The 14,433-nt window shown below is 41.2% G+C and overlaps 1 protein-coding gene across 1 annotated transcript; it reads left to right on the forward strand.

Moving 5' to 3' along the window:
• Positions 1–23: 23 nt before the first annotated feature.
• On the forward strand, positions 24–12,616 carry MCM6 (minichromosome maintenance complex component 6). The gene is made up of 17 exons (XM_031057369.1): positions 24–106; positions 627–773; positions 1,334–1,444; positions 1,924–2,173; positions 2,817–2,982; positions 3,062–3,207; positions 4,091–4,241; positions 4,644–4,785; positions 5,032–5,173; positions 5,311–5,418; positions 5,982–6,137; positions 7,177–7,305; positions 8,166–8,327; positions 9,405–9,540; positions 9,799–9,966; positions 10,851–10,990; positions 11,618–12,616. The coding sequence occupies exons 1-17, from the start codon at positions 57–59 to the stop codon at positions 11,729–11,731; spliced, it is 2,418 nt and encodes an 805-aa protein (XP_030913229.1). The 5' UTR covers positions 24–56; the 3' UTR covers positions 11,732–12,616.
• Positions 12,617–14,433: the final 1,817 nt, after the last annotated feature.

Raw genomic sequence — 14,433 nt, forward strand, 5'->3', positions numbered from 1 at the left:
TCTGCCGGGAGAAACCTGAAGAGAGAGAACTTGGGAAGCATCCAAGGCCAGGTTGGATGTGGCTTTGGGCAGCCTTGTCTAGTGGAAGGTGTCCTTGCCATTGCAGGGACAAGAGACGATCTTAAAATCCCTTCTAAACCAAACTGTTCTATAATTATATGGGGGTTTTAGATGCATTTTATCCATTTTAACAAAATTTTGTCACAGCTGTAGTGAAAACTCGTCCCACAGCCTGGGTGTTAGACATTAATACATCTGGCTCCCTGCGTTTTTCTCCTGAGGGGCCCATCCGCATCAAATAAGGAAACTATTAACATCACCCGGGGGAAACTAAATGTTGTTTGCTGGTGCAGAGTCATTGTTAAACCTTAAACAAAATTTTGTCTGGCACTGGGACAACTCTACTGCTATATGAAATGTAAATCCGGTGTGTCTGTGCTAGGGTGTGAATAGAGCAGACATAGCAAGGGGGTGGAAGAAGAAATACTGTTGGAAAAGGGCTTTGCAAGGGACTGTGAGATGCCTGAATGTGAGTGATCCTTTCCTCTGTCTTTTCTCCTGAACTCAGAAGTATTCACTTGCTGCCTGCTGTGTGATTGTGAAGCGTTTTCCTGCATCACTTTCAGGTTCCAGAACAGCGATGGGGAGGTCAAGTACCTGCGAGATGCTGAGGAGCTGATCCGGCCAGAGCGGAACACATTGATCGTCAGCTTTGCAGATTTGGAGCAGTTCAATCAGCAGCTCTCTACCACTATTCAGGAGGAGTTTTACAGGTGAAATGTAGAGTGGGTTTTTTTTCGGGTAAAGCTGCGTTCTGCTGGAGTCTCAGGCCCATAATGTCTTGCTTTTATGTAAAAAAGTAAGAGGCTTATCTTCTTTCTGCATCCTGAAAACTCTAATAGTTAAGACTTTATTTTTTTACGGGCTAGAACATTTCTCAGTGGATTCCTCTCTGGAAACCACGAGTTAACCAGATAATTGCATTTATTGTGGTAAAGAAGTAGGTAGTCAGTATGAGAATACAGAATAAACGCTAAAATGTCATGCTGTGGTGATATCTTATTGAATTGGTCACTCATTTTGAAGATATATTTCTTAAGGATAAAAGTCATAAAATGAGACTTTGAAAAGTCTATTTTCAAACAATAGTACAAATAACATTATTATGCAATGATCTCACATTTAGCATATTTATTGTGTGTTTTTTGGGTTATACAACATAGGATTAAAAGCCAGAACCTGGAAATCTGTTACAAGCCACTAATGTAATCTAAAGCAGAGAAGGCATTTTGACAGCTTCTCTAAAATGTGAACTTTTTTTCCCATATTTCAGAGTATATCCATACCTGTGTCGAGCAACAAAGGCTTTTGCCAGAGACCACGGAAATGTTCCTGCAAACAAGGATTTTTATGTTGCATTCCAGGACCTGCCTACCAGACACAAGTAAAATGATTATTAATTCCAGAAACTTTTGCTGTTTTACTACCAGGGAAAAACATGTCAAAACATGCTGAAAATGTTTTGGTTATGTAATGTGAAATGTGTATATGGCCAGTACAGTTGTGACAAAGTTTCCTGATCTTGTGCAGGAGGTTTTTTGACCCAGTTTTTCATTGTAAATCACACTCAGATAGTTAAATTCATCATGTGTCACAAACAAGTGTAGCCTCTCTAGTTAAAAAAAAAATTAGCATGTGTTGCTTTTGAAGTACCAGTGATGTAACTTTTGCATGTTTGACCTTTAGTATTAATCAAAAAGTTTATGTAAAATCATAAAATGAGAATATATTCTAGTAAGTTTTGTTTCTTTTGTTTGTTACAGCAGTTGTTTAGTCACAGTGACACTGTATTGTATCTTAGTACCCTGGGCCTAAAATTGTCAACTCAGTAATTTAATCCTTGTGAATTTCTGCATTAAACAGAATTCGAGAACTGACTTCAGCAAAAATTGGCTCCTTGCTGCGCATCAGTGGGCAGGTGGTTCGTACCCACCCCGTCCATCCAGAGCTGGTCAGTGGAACCTTCCTGTGTCTCGACTGCCAGACAGTGATCAAAGATGTGGAGCAGCAGTTCAAATACACCCAGCCAAACATCTGCAGAAACCCAGTCTGTGCCAACAGAAGGAGCTTCCTGCTGGACACAAACAAATCAAGATTTGTTGATTTCCAAAAGGTACAGGGGTGATGACAACTGATGATGTTCCTGTGGTAGTTGGAAGGTGTTATTTGTACTTCTGTGCATTGAAGATGGTTAATTGTTCTGTCAATGTCAAGAAAAAAACTAAGGAAAAGGCATTGCAATTTATGCAAATGGTTTCTTCCTATCTCTGGAAGACTAATGTTTAAGAACAGGAAATTATTAGTTTTTTGGTGTGACATTTATTGTCTTAGTAAGCCACTGAAACCCCACATATTTGAGCCAGAGTTAGTCTCATGTTGCCAACACATCTGATGTAGCTGCTTTGTACAAGTATGAAAAGAGGTGCTTATGGGTATCTGCAGTGTGTTGCTCTTCCAGGTTGATTTACTCTGACAAATCCTCAACACTTCACATCCCACAGCTGTATTTTATGTCAGCGGCATTAACTGAAATTTTCAAGTTACCTTTCAGAATTGTCACTTGGCCCTTGTAGCTGCTCCAAGGCTCCTTAGATGCTGATTAGTGAGGGGATTTTTGGTTGTGTGTTTTATTGTGAGAGGGATTGACGTGGATGGCAGCAGTCAGATGCTGTTTCACACACGTGTCAGCAGTGTAGCTTTGGAAGCAGTTTGAGACCTGGTGAGGTGCTCAGTGTTGAAGCTTCTCTCCGTGCCAGGTGCGCATCCAGGAGACGCAGGGCGAGCTGCCACGCGGCAGCATCCCGCGCAGCCTGGAGGTGATCCTGCGCGCGGAGGCCGTGGAATCCGCCCAGGCGGGTGACAAATGTGACTTCACCGGCTCACTGATTGTCGTGCCTGACGTATCCCAGCTTGCCACACCAGGTTTGCTGCTACTCACAACCTCCATGGGGCGTCCTTCCCGTGCTGGGAGCCGCTGTCCTGACTCCCGTTTCCCTGGCAGGGTTACGTGCAGAAACCGGCTCGCGGGTGACGGGGACAGAGGGCTACGAAACCGAAGGCATCCGGGGGCTGCGCGCCCTCGGCGTCCGGGAGCTCTCCTATAAACTCGTCTTTCTGGCTTGTTACGTGGCGCCCACAAACCCACGGGTGAGTCTGCAGAGAAAAGAGATTGAAAGGTGTTGGTGGTTTTTGTTCTGTATGGTTTTCATTCAAATTAGGGAGCAGGAATGGGTAAAGCTTTAAGTGTGCGTGTGTGCCACCTTTCTGCGTTGGTTTGACTGTCTTTGTATTCTCGTTGAATCTACATAGCAAAGTTATTCTCTTGTCTTTGTTGCTCATAGCATTTCTCACAGATATGATTATTTGTCAGTGCTACAGTTTGTTCTAAACAGCTAACTGGCGCATGTATTTCCATTCAGCTTTTGTCCATTTCTGCAGCATTTCCTTTTCTTCCAGGAAATCCTATTGCTGCATTTTGTCGCAGGAAAGACAGGGATCCTTTTTGTTCCCTCTGGTTTATCAAGTGACATCTTGTGATGTTACTGCAATATGAGTAATACTAACTCCAGCTGGGTTTTGGCATAGTGTGGTACTGTAACCTATCATTCTGCTAACAGCATCACCATTACATAGGATAAAAAGAGCATCTGGTATGTTCTGGGAGTAGAAGTTTCTGGCCCCACTTCAGAGCATCAAAAGACCTTGGAAGTTCCAGTTAATGTAAGAATGCTTACAAAGACAATTTTAGTCAAAGGAAGTGATATTGGCTTTACTCTTTTTTTAATCTCTGTACAAGCAACCCACTTGGGATTTTCTCACTAACTAAAGTTACACCATTGATTTTGCCTGCTAGGAAATAGGGTATTGGTTTTTAAAGGTATAAGGTAATGAGGTTACTCAGCCTAAGGGCAGTTTTTCAGAATGTGTTCCATCTAGATTTCAGAGCAAGTTTTTGTGACCTGTCTGCAGTGCTCACATTCATTAGTGACTCTGTTACTACTTTTAATGCTGTTTTATTTCCTTGTTTTAGTTTGGTGGAAAAGAGCTCCGAGATGAAGAACAGACTGCAGAAAGCATTAAAAACCAAATGTCTGTGAAAGAGTGGGAAAAGGTTTTTGAAATGAGCCAAGATAAGAACCTCTACCATAATCTGTGCACCAGCCTCTTCCCCACTATCCATGGTAGGAATCCATTTGTGGCCTTAGAGAGGGAAGATTTCACTTATGTAAATATTAATTAATTCCTTTTGCTATCTCTGTAGTTTTTGGGAAAGGTTGAAAGCCCTGTGCCAGCTACCACAAACTCCCCCTCAGCACTGGTTGTGCTAGAAGAGGAAAAATTATTTTTTGAGTATTTGTGGTGTTTAATCATTATGGCCTGCAAGCCCAATCTAAAGGGTTGGGTTTGATGTCAGGTGTTCTGCTACTGATCCCTACAGGTTTTAGTGGATGCTTAGCAAATAGGTGATTTCTGAGCAGAAGTGTCCAAATGCTCTAAAATTCTGGCGGGATGGAGGATTTCTTTAAATAGGAAAATTGTGGTGGTTTTTTTTGATGTTTAGTTTAATGTCTTTTCTGGGGCAGGTAATGATGAAGTAAAACGTGGGGTCCTGCTGATGCTCTTTGGAGGAGTTCCCAAGACCACTTCAGAAGGCACTTCACTGCGTGGGGACATCAATGTCTGTGTTGTTGGTGATCCAAGTACAGCCAAGAGTCAATTCCTAAAGTAAGATTAAAACCTTTAACTATTGTCCAATGTGCACTGTGCCTTTTTCTGTGTTAATTGTAGGAAAGGGAAGTAAAATATTTGAGAATATTTCCAGAGATTGTGTGGATGTGAGTGAAGTATTTGAGCAGGGCTAAAACAAACTCAACATACAAATTTCCAAATATTTTCAAAGGATGTTGACTATTAAAAATACAAATTAATTGCACATTTAAAAACTGGAGGTCTTATTCCTCTTTTCCACAGGCACGTGGATGAGTTCAGCCCCCGTGCTGTGTACACCAGTGGCAAAGCCTCCAGCGCCGCGGGTCTGACGGCGGCTGTGGTGAAAGATGAGGAGTCCCACGAATTTGTCATTGAGGCTGGAGCACTGATGCTGGCAGATAACGTGAGTCTAGGAAGGCGAGAGGTTCCTGCATCCCTAGAAGGAGTTTGATTGATGACAGAGAGCCCTAAATTGTCTTAGTGATGCTTGTTTCATAAGTGATTGATTCTGGGTCAGTTATTTTCATTTTTCTGCTGCAGGGTGTTTGTTGCATTGATGAATTTGACAAGATGGAGGTGCGGGATCAAGTAGCCATTCATGAGGCAATGGAACAGCAGACAATATCCATTACCAAAGCTGGAGTGAAGGTAGCTTGCACTACTCCTCTGTGTAGTCTGTAGCATCACCTCAGTTTGTTATGTGTACTGATGTGGCTTCACCTGCAGGTGAAATCTTCAGGTAACCTCTGCAGCTGCCTCACTGTGGCAGGACAGAGATCACTTGTTGCAAAGTTTTTGTGACACATACCCAAAGAAGGTCAGAAATGTTACTGAGAATTAAAAAGTAGTGAACAAGAAACAGAAAATGGGAAAAGCCTAACCTTGAAGTAACCCCAAAAATGGTTACAGAACGGTGTGTGTTTGTAGAAAAACAGGATCTTGTGAAAAGCAATTTTCAGGGCTTGTTTCAGTATTATTGGCAAGAGTGTGGCAATGTTTCAATATTGATCATCAAACTGTGTCTTGGGGCAGAGACCTGGTTAGAAGGGGCTTGTTAGTGGAGTTTGGGTGCTTTTGAGGGGTGATTGTTGTAATACCTGAGTTGAACTCCACCTAAAAGGTGCTATGCTAACCCATTTGGGTTGCCATGAGTTGGTTTAGGAAGTGGTCACAGATACAGATTTTTAAAATTTATTTTTTCCCGCTGTCAGGCTACTCTGAATGCCAGGACCTCCATTTTGGCTGCAGCAAACCCAGTTGGTGGCCGCTATGACAGATCCAAGTCACTGAAACAAAATATCAACCTGTCAGCTCCCATCATGTCCCGCTTTGATCTCTTCTTCATCCTTGTGGATGAGTGTAATGAGGTAATTTTAAGGAATTATAGAATAGTTTGTGTCAGAAATGATCCCTGGAGGTTTCTAGTCTAACCTTGCACTCAGATCATTGAGAACAGTTTGCCAAGACCTGACCTGGTGAGTTTTCAGTACCTCCAAGGACGGAGATTCTGCAGTCTCTCCAGGCCCCTGCAATGTGTGACAACTCTCATTGTTAGTGTTTGAAAATACTAACTTTTATATCTAATCAGAATTTCTCATGATTCAGTTCATGTGAGTTGCCTCTTATCCAAGGACTATTTGGCTTCATCACATCTATGCTAGCCAGTAAAGCAGTTGCTTTTCCTTTCAAGCTGAACAGACCTTGCTCTTCTAGCCTCTTAATACCTCACGTTCTCCTGCCCACTGACCATCTTGGTGGCCCTCTGCAACTTTGAGTGAAGCAAATCTCATGGGAGTGTCTTGCTCCTGCTTTTCTGCTCTGCCTGTGCAGCTAAAAGCTGGCAGTACAAATTTGAACGCACTCTGCTGAGTACAAGGATACTGCCTTCTCATCCTGTAGTGGTTTGACCCGCAAACTTAACACCATTAGTCATTTTTACAAATGGCTGGTCACTAAGGCTGAGACTGCTGCCACCTGTCTATGTGGCATTTGCCTTGGGAATGCATGAGATCCAGAGATTAATGTTGGTTCAGCCACTGTTCTGCTCATAGTGATTATCTGATTGAGAAGGAATTGATGAGAGAGACAGAGCAGGCTGAAAAGGAAGGAAGTTCCCACACTGCAAAGTGCTGCTTTCTGCCTGTTCTCTGGCTAACTTGTAACCCAGGAGAGTTCCAAGAGGTTATAAATCCTAAAACTGCCTTTTATCCCTCCTCTGCTATGTTTCCTTGTATTAAATGCCCTTCCCAGGGCATTTTCCTGGCCCTCCTGGCAGAGAGTTTGGAAAGGAAAGGGGTAGCTGTGCCATGAGGATTACAAGTAAATAGGGGCAGGAAGAATAGAAGTGTTGTTTTGCTCTTTGGCTGGCGCTGTGCAAGCGATGCTGACGCAGCCCCAATGTCCCAGGTGATAGATTACGCCATTGCCCGGCGCATCGTGGATCTGCACTCCAGAGTGGAGGAGTCTGTTGACCGTGTCTATTCCTTGGATGATATCAGAAGGTATCTGCTGTTTGCAAGACAGTTTAAACCAAAGGTAATTTTACTTATTAAAACTGTGGAACAGTTGTTCTGTCTGAGGAGGTCCAAGGGAACAGTTGCTCTGCAGTAGGCTTTTCTCTAACAAACATCAAGACACTTGGGGTTGTGTTTTTTCAAGGAAGGAGCCATAAACTCAGGTTATTACCTAGAAACAGAGTGTATTTTGGAACCTGGTGCTCCTAAACTCCAGAAATCCAGTCAGCCCAGCTGAGATTCTTATACTTCATGGCAGTTCTTAACCTTTGTGTAGAACAATTGAGGGATGACTTCATGGCCTTCTCATACCTCACAGGCATGGGTTATTCAACATGGCTGCTGCAGAGTTTTTTGTAGTTAATATTGACTTACTGCTTAATCAGTTTATGTCTTTATTTTAAAAGGGTATTGTGCCTCTATTTCTTTGCTTTTTGGTAAAATACTGAACATGGGAAACTGGTCTAACTACAGATTTTTTTGGGTCTATCCAAGTAGCAACTTGGAAGGGCTGTGTGTTGGATTTTTCATAAGTCTATAAACAGAACAATCTAGTAGGGACAGACATTAATTATGTCTGGAAACAACTCAGTAGAAGAGAAAAATAGAAATGATTAAAAAATCTGCTCTAAAATGGTTAATGCAGCTATGTACTTGCTGTAATGTCATTGTCATTGATAGGTTTAATCATTATTACAACACAATTTCAACATAATGTGATTGCCATTATACTTCTGTAGAGTATGTGCATAGCATAGAATATTTCAGATGAAAGCAGCAGCCAGTACAGCAAAGGCTCTGCACTTCCAATCTAATGCAAGAAGAAAAAGCTTTAATACTCTGACCACTGGAACTCCTGGCACTCTGTTTGATGGCACACAGATATCCAAGGAGTCTGAGGACTTCATAGTGGAGCAGTACAAGCGGCTGCGGCAGCGCGATGGCTCTGGAGTGACCAAGTCATCCTGGAGGATCACAGTGAGGCAGCTGGAGAGCATGATCCGCCTGTCTGAGGCCATGGCCCGCATGCACTGCTGTGATGAGGTATCAGGGGCCTGATGGAGGTCTGGGTAAATGTTCATGGAATTGTGGGGGAGTTGTGCATTTGCTGTTTGACTGTGATATTGAACATAGTCCTGTGGGTGAGGAGGAGAGCTTGAGTCGTGGTCGTACTCAGTCTGAGTCTATATGCCAGCAACACTGTTTTTAAGGGATGACTTCTAAAATGAATGTCAGCTAGTCCAGACTGAGAGCTTGCATGATTTTTGTATCACAGCTGTGTCAGCACTCAGCCTCCTACCTGTCAAATCATGACAGTCACCAACTACTGTCAACCATGGCTGTTGGAAGTTTCTTTCCTGATCTTTCACAGTTTGTAGTCTCTTGGCTCTCTTCCGTTTGCAATCTGAAAAGCCAAAGTTCACCAAAGTATCTGGACCTCCACAAGAGTAGCTGTATGTGTGATCTGAGCTCCTGCTCACATCAGCCACTGCTGAAAAGCACATTGTTCTGGCTGTTAACTGTAGTGTGATTACTGCCCCTCTAGTCCTTGCTTTCAAACCCAGCAGGCCTTTTGAAATGTCAATTGGAGGTTATATGACACATGCAGGGATGGAACCCTGCTTGCTGGTTGTGTAAGGGGCACCCTTTGGTTTCTTTTAAATGAAATTCAGCTTATAAAGAAACAGATAGCTCTTAGGTTATGGCTCAGCTACAGATGATTTTTCTGGTTTTTGCTTTTCAGTTCTGGAGGAGAGTATCATTAATTACATCTCTCTTTCTTTCATATTGTCTTTGTTCAGACCCATTTCTTTCATGTTTCTTGCTCCACTGATCTTTCTCCCAAATGTTTTTTGCTTAGTAAAAAATTTATCGACTCCACATGATTGCTAAATCCTGAAAGATTAATCAGGCTGCTTTTCCCTCCATAACCTTGCATGACCTTGGAGTACTTGTAGTGGGATATAATTTAGCTTGCAGAGTATTTACTGCTTGGGATTAATCAGCTGAGATGTGTAGAAAATCCCTTTGTCAGAATCAGAGATGAGTCTGTGAAGCTGTTTGAAAACAAGAAGCGCTCCTGTGCCTATTTAATATCTGTTTTTTTCAAATCTTCCTGAGGTTCACCCAAAACATGTGAAGGAAGCTTTCAGGCTTTTAAATAAGTCCATCATTAGAGTTGAGACTCCTGATGTCAATTTAGACCAAGATGATGAACAGCAAGTGGAGGATCAAGAGGACCAAGATGGAGTCAATGGTAAATTACTTATATTATTTTTCAAAGGGGAAAGTCCTTCCAGTCTTTACAGTTTACCTTGAATTGAGCATGTGCTTGCTTCTCTTCAGTTTCTCATCTAATGAGCTCTAGAAATCTGGGCTCCTGTTCTTAACTCTCTTGCTTCTTCAGCCTCTTTCAGCAACTCATCTGGTTGGTCACCAAAGGCTTTTCAGTGGCTCAGAGTATTAAATAGCTAAAAAATATTGCAGCTTTAAACGTGGGCATGTGTCCAAACAGGTGAGGCAGAAGCTCCAGCTGGGGTCAATGGTCTTGTGAATGGGATCAATGGCCATTCTGAGGATGTGAGCAAGGATGCTGCACCCAAAGCTTCTCTCAGGCTGGGCTTCTCTGAGTACAGACGTATTTCTAATCTCCTGGTGCTGCACCTCAGGAGAGCAGAGGAAGGTAAGAATTTCTGCAAAGAAGGCAGACCCTGACTTCAGGGAGCAATTGTTACTGCATCTCTTGATGTTGTACATGGGATTTTCACTCTTGTTGAGACAACAAACTTGTCAGGTCAGGTCTACACCATGCTCATGTGACAGTACATCTGGTGATGGAAATAGGACTTCCTGGAATTTCTAGCTCTGTTACCTTAGTCATTTATCAAAACCTATTAAGCTGAGCAGCGTGTCAGCAGAGGAGAGCAGGAAGAGGATTCGTAGTACACAATGGTGTAGCCAAGCTAGAAGAATCTGCAGCAGTGAAAACTGGAGCAGGAGCTTTAATGCATGCCAACAACCACAGCCTGTCTTAAACAAATGGCTAAATAAGTTCTTCAGAAGCTAAAATATTTCAGTTGCCATGAGGCTACTCCTGCAGTGAAATGCAATAGTTGTCTCATGGCAGATACTAAAGCTGCAAAGCTTTTGGAAGGGTGTGGAGATGACAGTGTCTGTTCAAATGTGAGTACATGTAAGAAGGATGACTCCTGGCTTTGTGTGACAGTGGTTTTTCTTTAGCCCTTACTTAGAGGAAAGGTGTATTAGTCCTTGTGACTGGTTTTTCTTGAAGCTGAAGGCTGATGGGATTTGGAAGCGAATTGAAAGCATAGAACCAAAAGCTTCCATTCTCAATCTAATTATCTCCAATTAAACCATGACACAGCACCCTCCTGTGCAAAATATGGTGCTTTAAGAAAAAAACCCTTACGTCTGACCTTTCCTAAACATTTTTAAAAGTATGTTTCTCTCTTCAGCATTGCGAATGTTAATGTGTAAATCCTTTTCTCCTATGGTTTGAGTGGTAGTTTACTGCTGCTGTGTTTATGCAAGTTATTTTTTCTGCAGAAGAGGACGATGCAGCACTAAAGAGGAGTGAACTTATTAATTGGTATCTAAAGGAAATTGAATCTGAAATTGAATCTGAAGAAGAACTAATTAATAAAAAGAAGATCATAGAGAGAGTCATTCACCGACTTACACATTATGTATGTATAGAGATGTGTGCGTAGTGAAAAAGGGTTTTGACTTATATAGGGTTGTAACTTATCTATTGAAATGTTTCATTTTTAATAGAATACATTCCTGTTTGGAGAAATCTGTTTTGTTCTTCCATTGATTGATACAGTATAAATGCCTTCTTTATTTAACACCTATTACAGAAAAAAACATTGAAATAAATTAGAGATGTGTATAAGTAAACGTTCAAAGTGCTATACTCAGTCACTATAGAAGTGTAATATTTTTCTGTATTTCTATAGTATTGTTATACATTAGGATACAAAAATACAATTAACTCTTGTATTCAATGGATAGCCTTAAGTCAGAGGGGTACAAGGGCATTTTGGAGGAAAAAGTATGACAAAATAAATTAGTTTTCACTTCTAAAGACACAAAACCATTACACTGGAAAGCACTAGGCTGGAAAGTTCCCAGAAAGAATACAACATAGGAGTGATTTCCCTGAATGCTGTTTTTAAGAATCTCTTAGAGGGAGTTCACAATTAAAAGGGTTAAGTAATTAATAAGAGGTCCTACCAATATAAAAATGCCTTTCAAAGAGTACAAACAAACCTCTCTGTCCTTGTTTTAACACAACTCTTTGTGTGTTGCAGGACCACATTCTGATCGAACTGTCCCAGTCAGGACTGAGAGGATCCAGAGAGGAGGAGACTTTTGATGATGATCCATACCTGGTTGTCAACCCCAACTATCTGCTGGAGGACTGAGGGCTGAGAATGGCATTGTAGAGCTCACTGGCTACAAGCTGGAAAATGCATTCTTTTCTTGCAGGGGTTGCTGTGTGGCTAATTCCTTAAATTCCTATGACTGTGCCAGAGTGTGGTCAGTAATATGTGATTTCTCATTTACACTGAGCACACCTGGAAAGCTTTTAAAGACATCACACACATGTATTAGTTCCACTGTTAGCTCTGAATTTCAGTGCCATCATCTGGATGCAGAGGAGAATCATCCAATAGCTTTTTTCATCATCAAGCTATGTAGATGTTTCTATTTTAAAAAAGATTAATTTTACATTGTTCTTCTTGAGTAGGCATTTTATGCTATAGGTTTTTACTGTTTTTCTTATTAACATAAATAAAAGCTCATTAAATGTTTGGGGGTGGGTTTGTTGTTACTCACACATGAGATTGCTGTTTTCTATGCCTGTCACTTGAGGCTGAAAAAAATAGTGATCTAAATGTTTAGTGTCTTAAGGAAGACTAAATTTCCTGGATGAGTGATGCTCTTTTTTAAGAAGTTTTTTTTAACTTCCTGTAATAGACAATGAGAAACTGATTGCTTCTCTTTCTTTTTAGATGGACTAAAGATGTGCAGGCTCCTGTTGCATATATCAAGTAGAAAATAGCAAATAACCAACCCCAAAGCAAGGCTTTAAGTCAGCAGGGCAGAAACCCCTACCTTGATGAATGTCTTGACTTGTAAGTGAATTTAAAACTGCCACCATTTGTGAGGGATTTTTAAGACTATATTTGTAAACCTATTTGAGGATCTTTCTATAAGAAAACTTTGCTTGAATTTCTACTCTCAAATTTTTTTACTGTAAACTACACGATTATTAAATTATCTATTAAGAATTTAAAATACCTGAATATTTGTCTTGTTTCCTGGATACCAGCACCTCTGAAACATTTGTAATGCATGAAAGAGATCAAAGTTATATATTTTATTTAGAAATAGTGTGAAATAACTGTTTCTGAGGGAGGCTCAGAAATGGAGCTGGTTTGTAAGACAGTATTCTTTTCCTGTTAATCTCTCCCAGCTTTCAAGAGTTACACCTTGGTCTAACTAAGCATGTCATTAAAAATAACAGTTCTATTTAAGGAGTAGAGGGAATAATAAATATTTGTCATCAGCACTACCCCATCATTGGGCACTAACTCCAACTGCAGTAGCTTCTTCACTCATTTCTTTCATAAACTACATTTTGGTAAATTCTACATTTCATTAAAAATAGCCACTCATCTGCAACAATACTTTCATGTTATTCTATATTGTTCCTTTGCTTTCAAAATAACAATAGGAAGACGTTTGGCCTTCATTATGTTTCCCCCTCCCCTCCTCTCAATTTTAGTTTGAAAATAAATACTCTTCATGTAGGAGAAAGTATTTTTTCTGCTTCTTTCCCCAGTTCTGTAGGCTGAGAGGTGTTTTCTCTGAGTTAATGCAACTCTACTGAAAAGTAAGCACCAGGTGGTGCTGTAAAGTTAATTTTTAAACTTGCTGTTCAGACATCAGAGTTGAGGGAACTTGTTCAGAACACTCAGCAGAATGTTATAGTGAGCTCTTTAGGGCTTCCTGAAAAAAAATCATCTGGGAGTCAAATAGAGTCAAAGTACACAAATTACAGTCCCTGTATAAAGTTGGAGTAACAGCAATAACTTGCCCAGATGGTTGCAGATAAGCTTTAGACAAAATTTTGGTTATTAAAAAAATAATTAAGTCTGAGATAGAACCAACATTTCATAGGTATGTAGAATTTTGTGTTTAATTGGTTTAAAACTGTTCTCAGCCCTTCAGTTCTGCTGTACTGGAATGCAGAAGAGCTGAGCTAGACGTGGAAAAGCAAAAAATTGAGACTAAAATTCCTGGATGTTTTTGGGCAGGAGGAAGCACACTCTTGCTGCTGCCTGAATTAATATCAGAGTCACTTTTCCAGCTGGGTGAGGTGCCACATCTCAGATTTCCTTTATCCACCCAGGATTAGAGCACAAACGTGCCTCCTGCTGCCCTGCATGCCCTGAGCTGTGGTGGACCCAGCCCCAGCCACGCAGATAACACTGCTTTTGTTGGTTTTTGCATCCAGAGCTGTGCTGGGATTCTTCTAAAGCTGAAAAGGCCAAAAAGAGAGGGAAAGTTTATCTATTTATTTCATCTTCCTCCAAATGGGAGGCAATATTAGCAAATGTCAGCTGATATTTAAAGGGAAACGTAAATATCTCAGAAAATGTTTTCACATGACCTTTCTCCAGCTGATGGAAAGTGATTTTTGTGTTTATCTATGTCTTTTTATCTACAGTGAAAGTCCTGGTCTGTTATTCCAGTGTCAGCTAATTCAGAGAACATTTATCTATGGAACAGATCATTTCAGTTAAATATTACTTTTACTGGTGTATAAGTAGTGTGGAGTAGTTGTTTCTGAAGCAAGGCTCAGAAATGGAGCTGATTTGTAAGACAGTCATCCTCCTTCTGTTGGTTTCTCTCAGCCTTGGCATAGATGGGGAATTGGCTCAGAATTTTATCACCATTGCTGGGCCTCTACCCAGTGAGCTGGCAGAGAGATGGGGCCTGCAGGAGCAGGTCCTGCCCGAGCAGCAGCAGAGCCCTGCTGTGGCTGAATCCCAGGCTCACGTGTGCCAGGCAGATCTGATGGCTTCCGAGCTGCCCCGGTACCTGCGGCGGCTCCGTG

Source organism: Geospiza fortis, unplaced genomic scaffold (genome assembly GCF_000277835.1).
Source record: "Geospiza fortis unplaced genomic scaffold, GeoFor_1.0 scaffold112, whole genome shotgun sequence".
In the NCBI taxonomy this organism is placed as follows: Eukaryota; Metazoa; Chordata; class Aves; order Passeriformes; family Thraupidae; genus Geospiza; species Geospiza fortis.

Bases quoted from the DNA above. Each gene is read 5' to 3' on its own strand.
- MCM6 (XM_031057369.1), top strand. From the start codon at position 57: ATGTGGCTTTGGGCAGCCTTGTCTAGTGGAAGGTGTCCTTGCCATTGC. The intron at 107-626 runs GGACAAGAGACG...CATCACTTTCAG, and splicing joins AGGTGTCCTTGCCATTGCAG to GTTCCAGAACAGCGATGGGG. The intron at 8,328-9,404 runs GTATCAGGGGCC...AATCTTCCTGAG, and splicing joins GCATGCACTGCTGTGATGAG to GTTCACCCAAAACATGTGAA.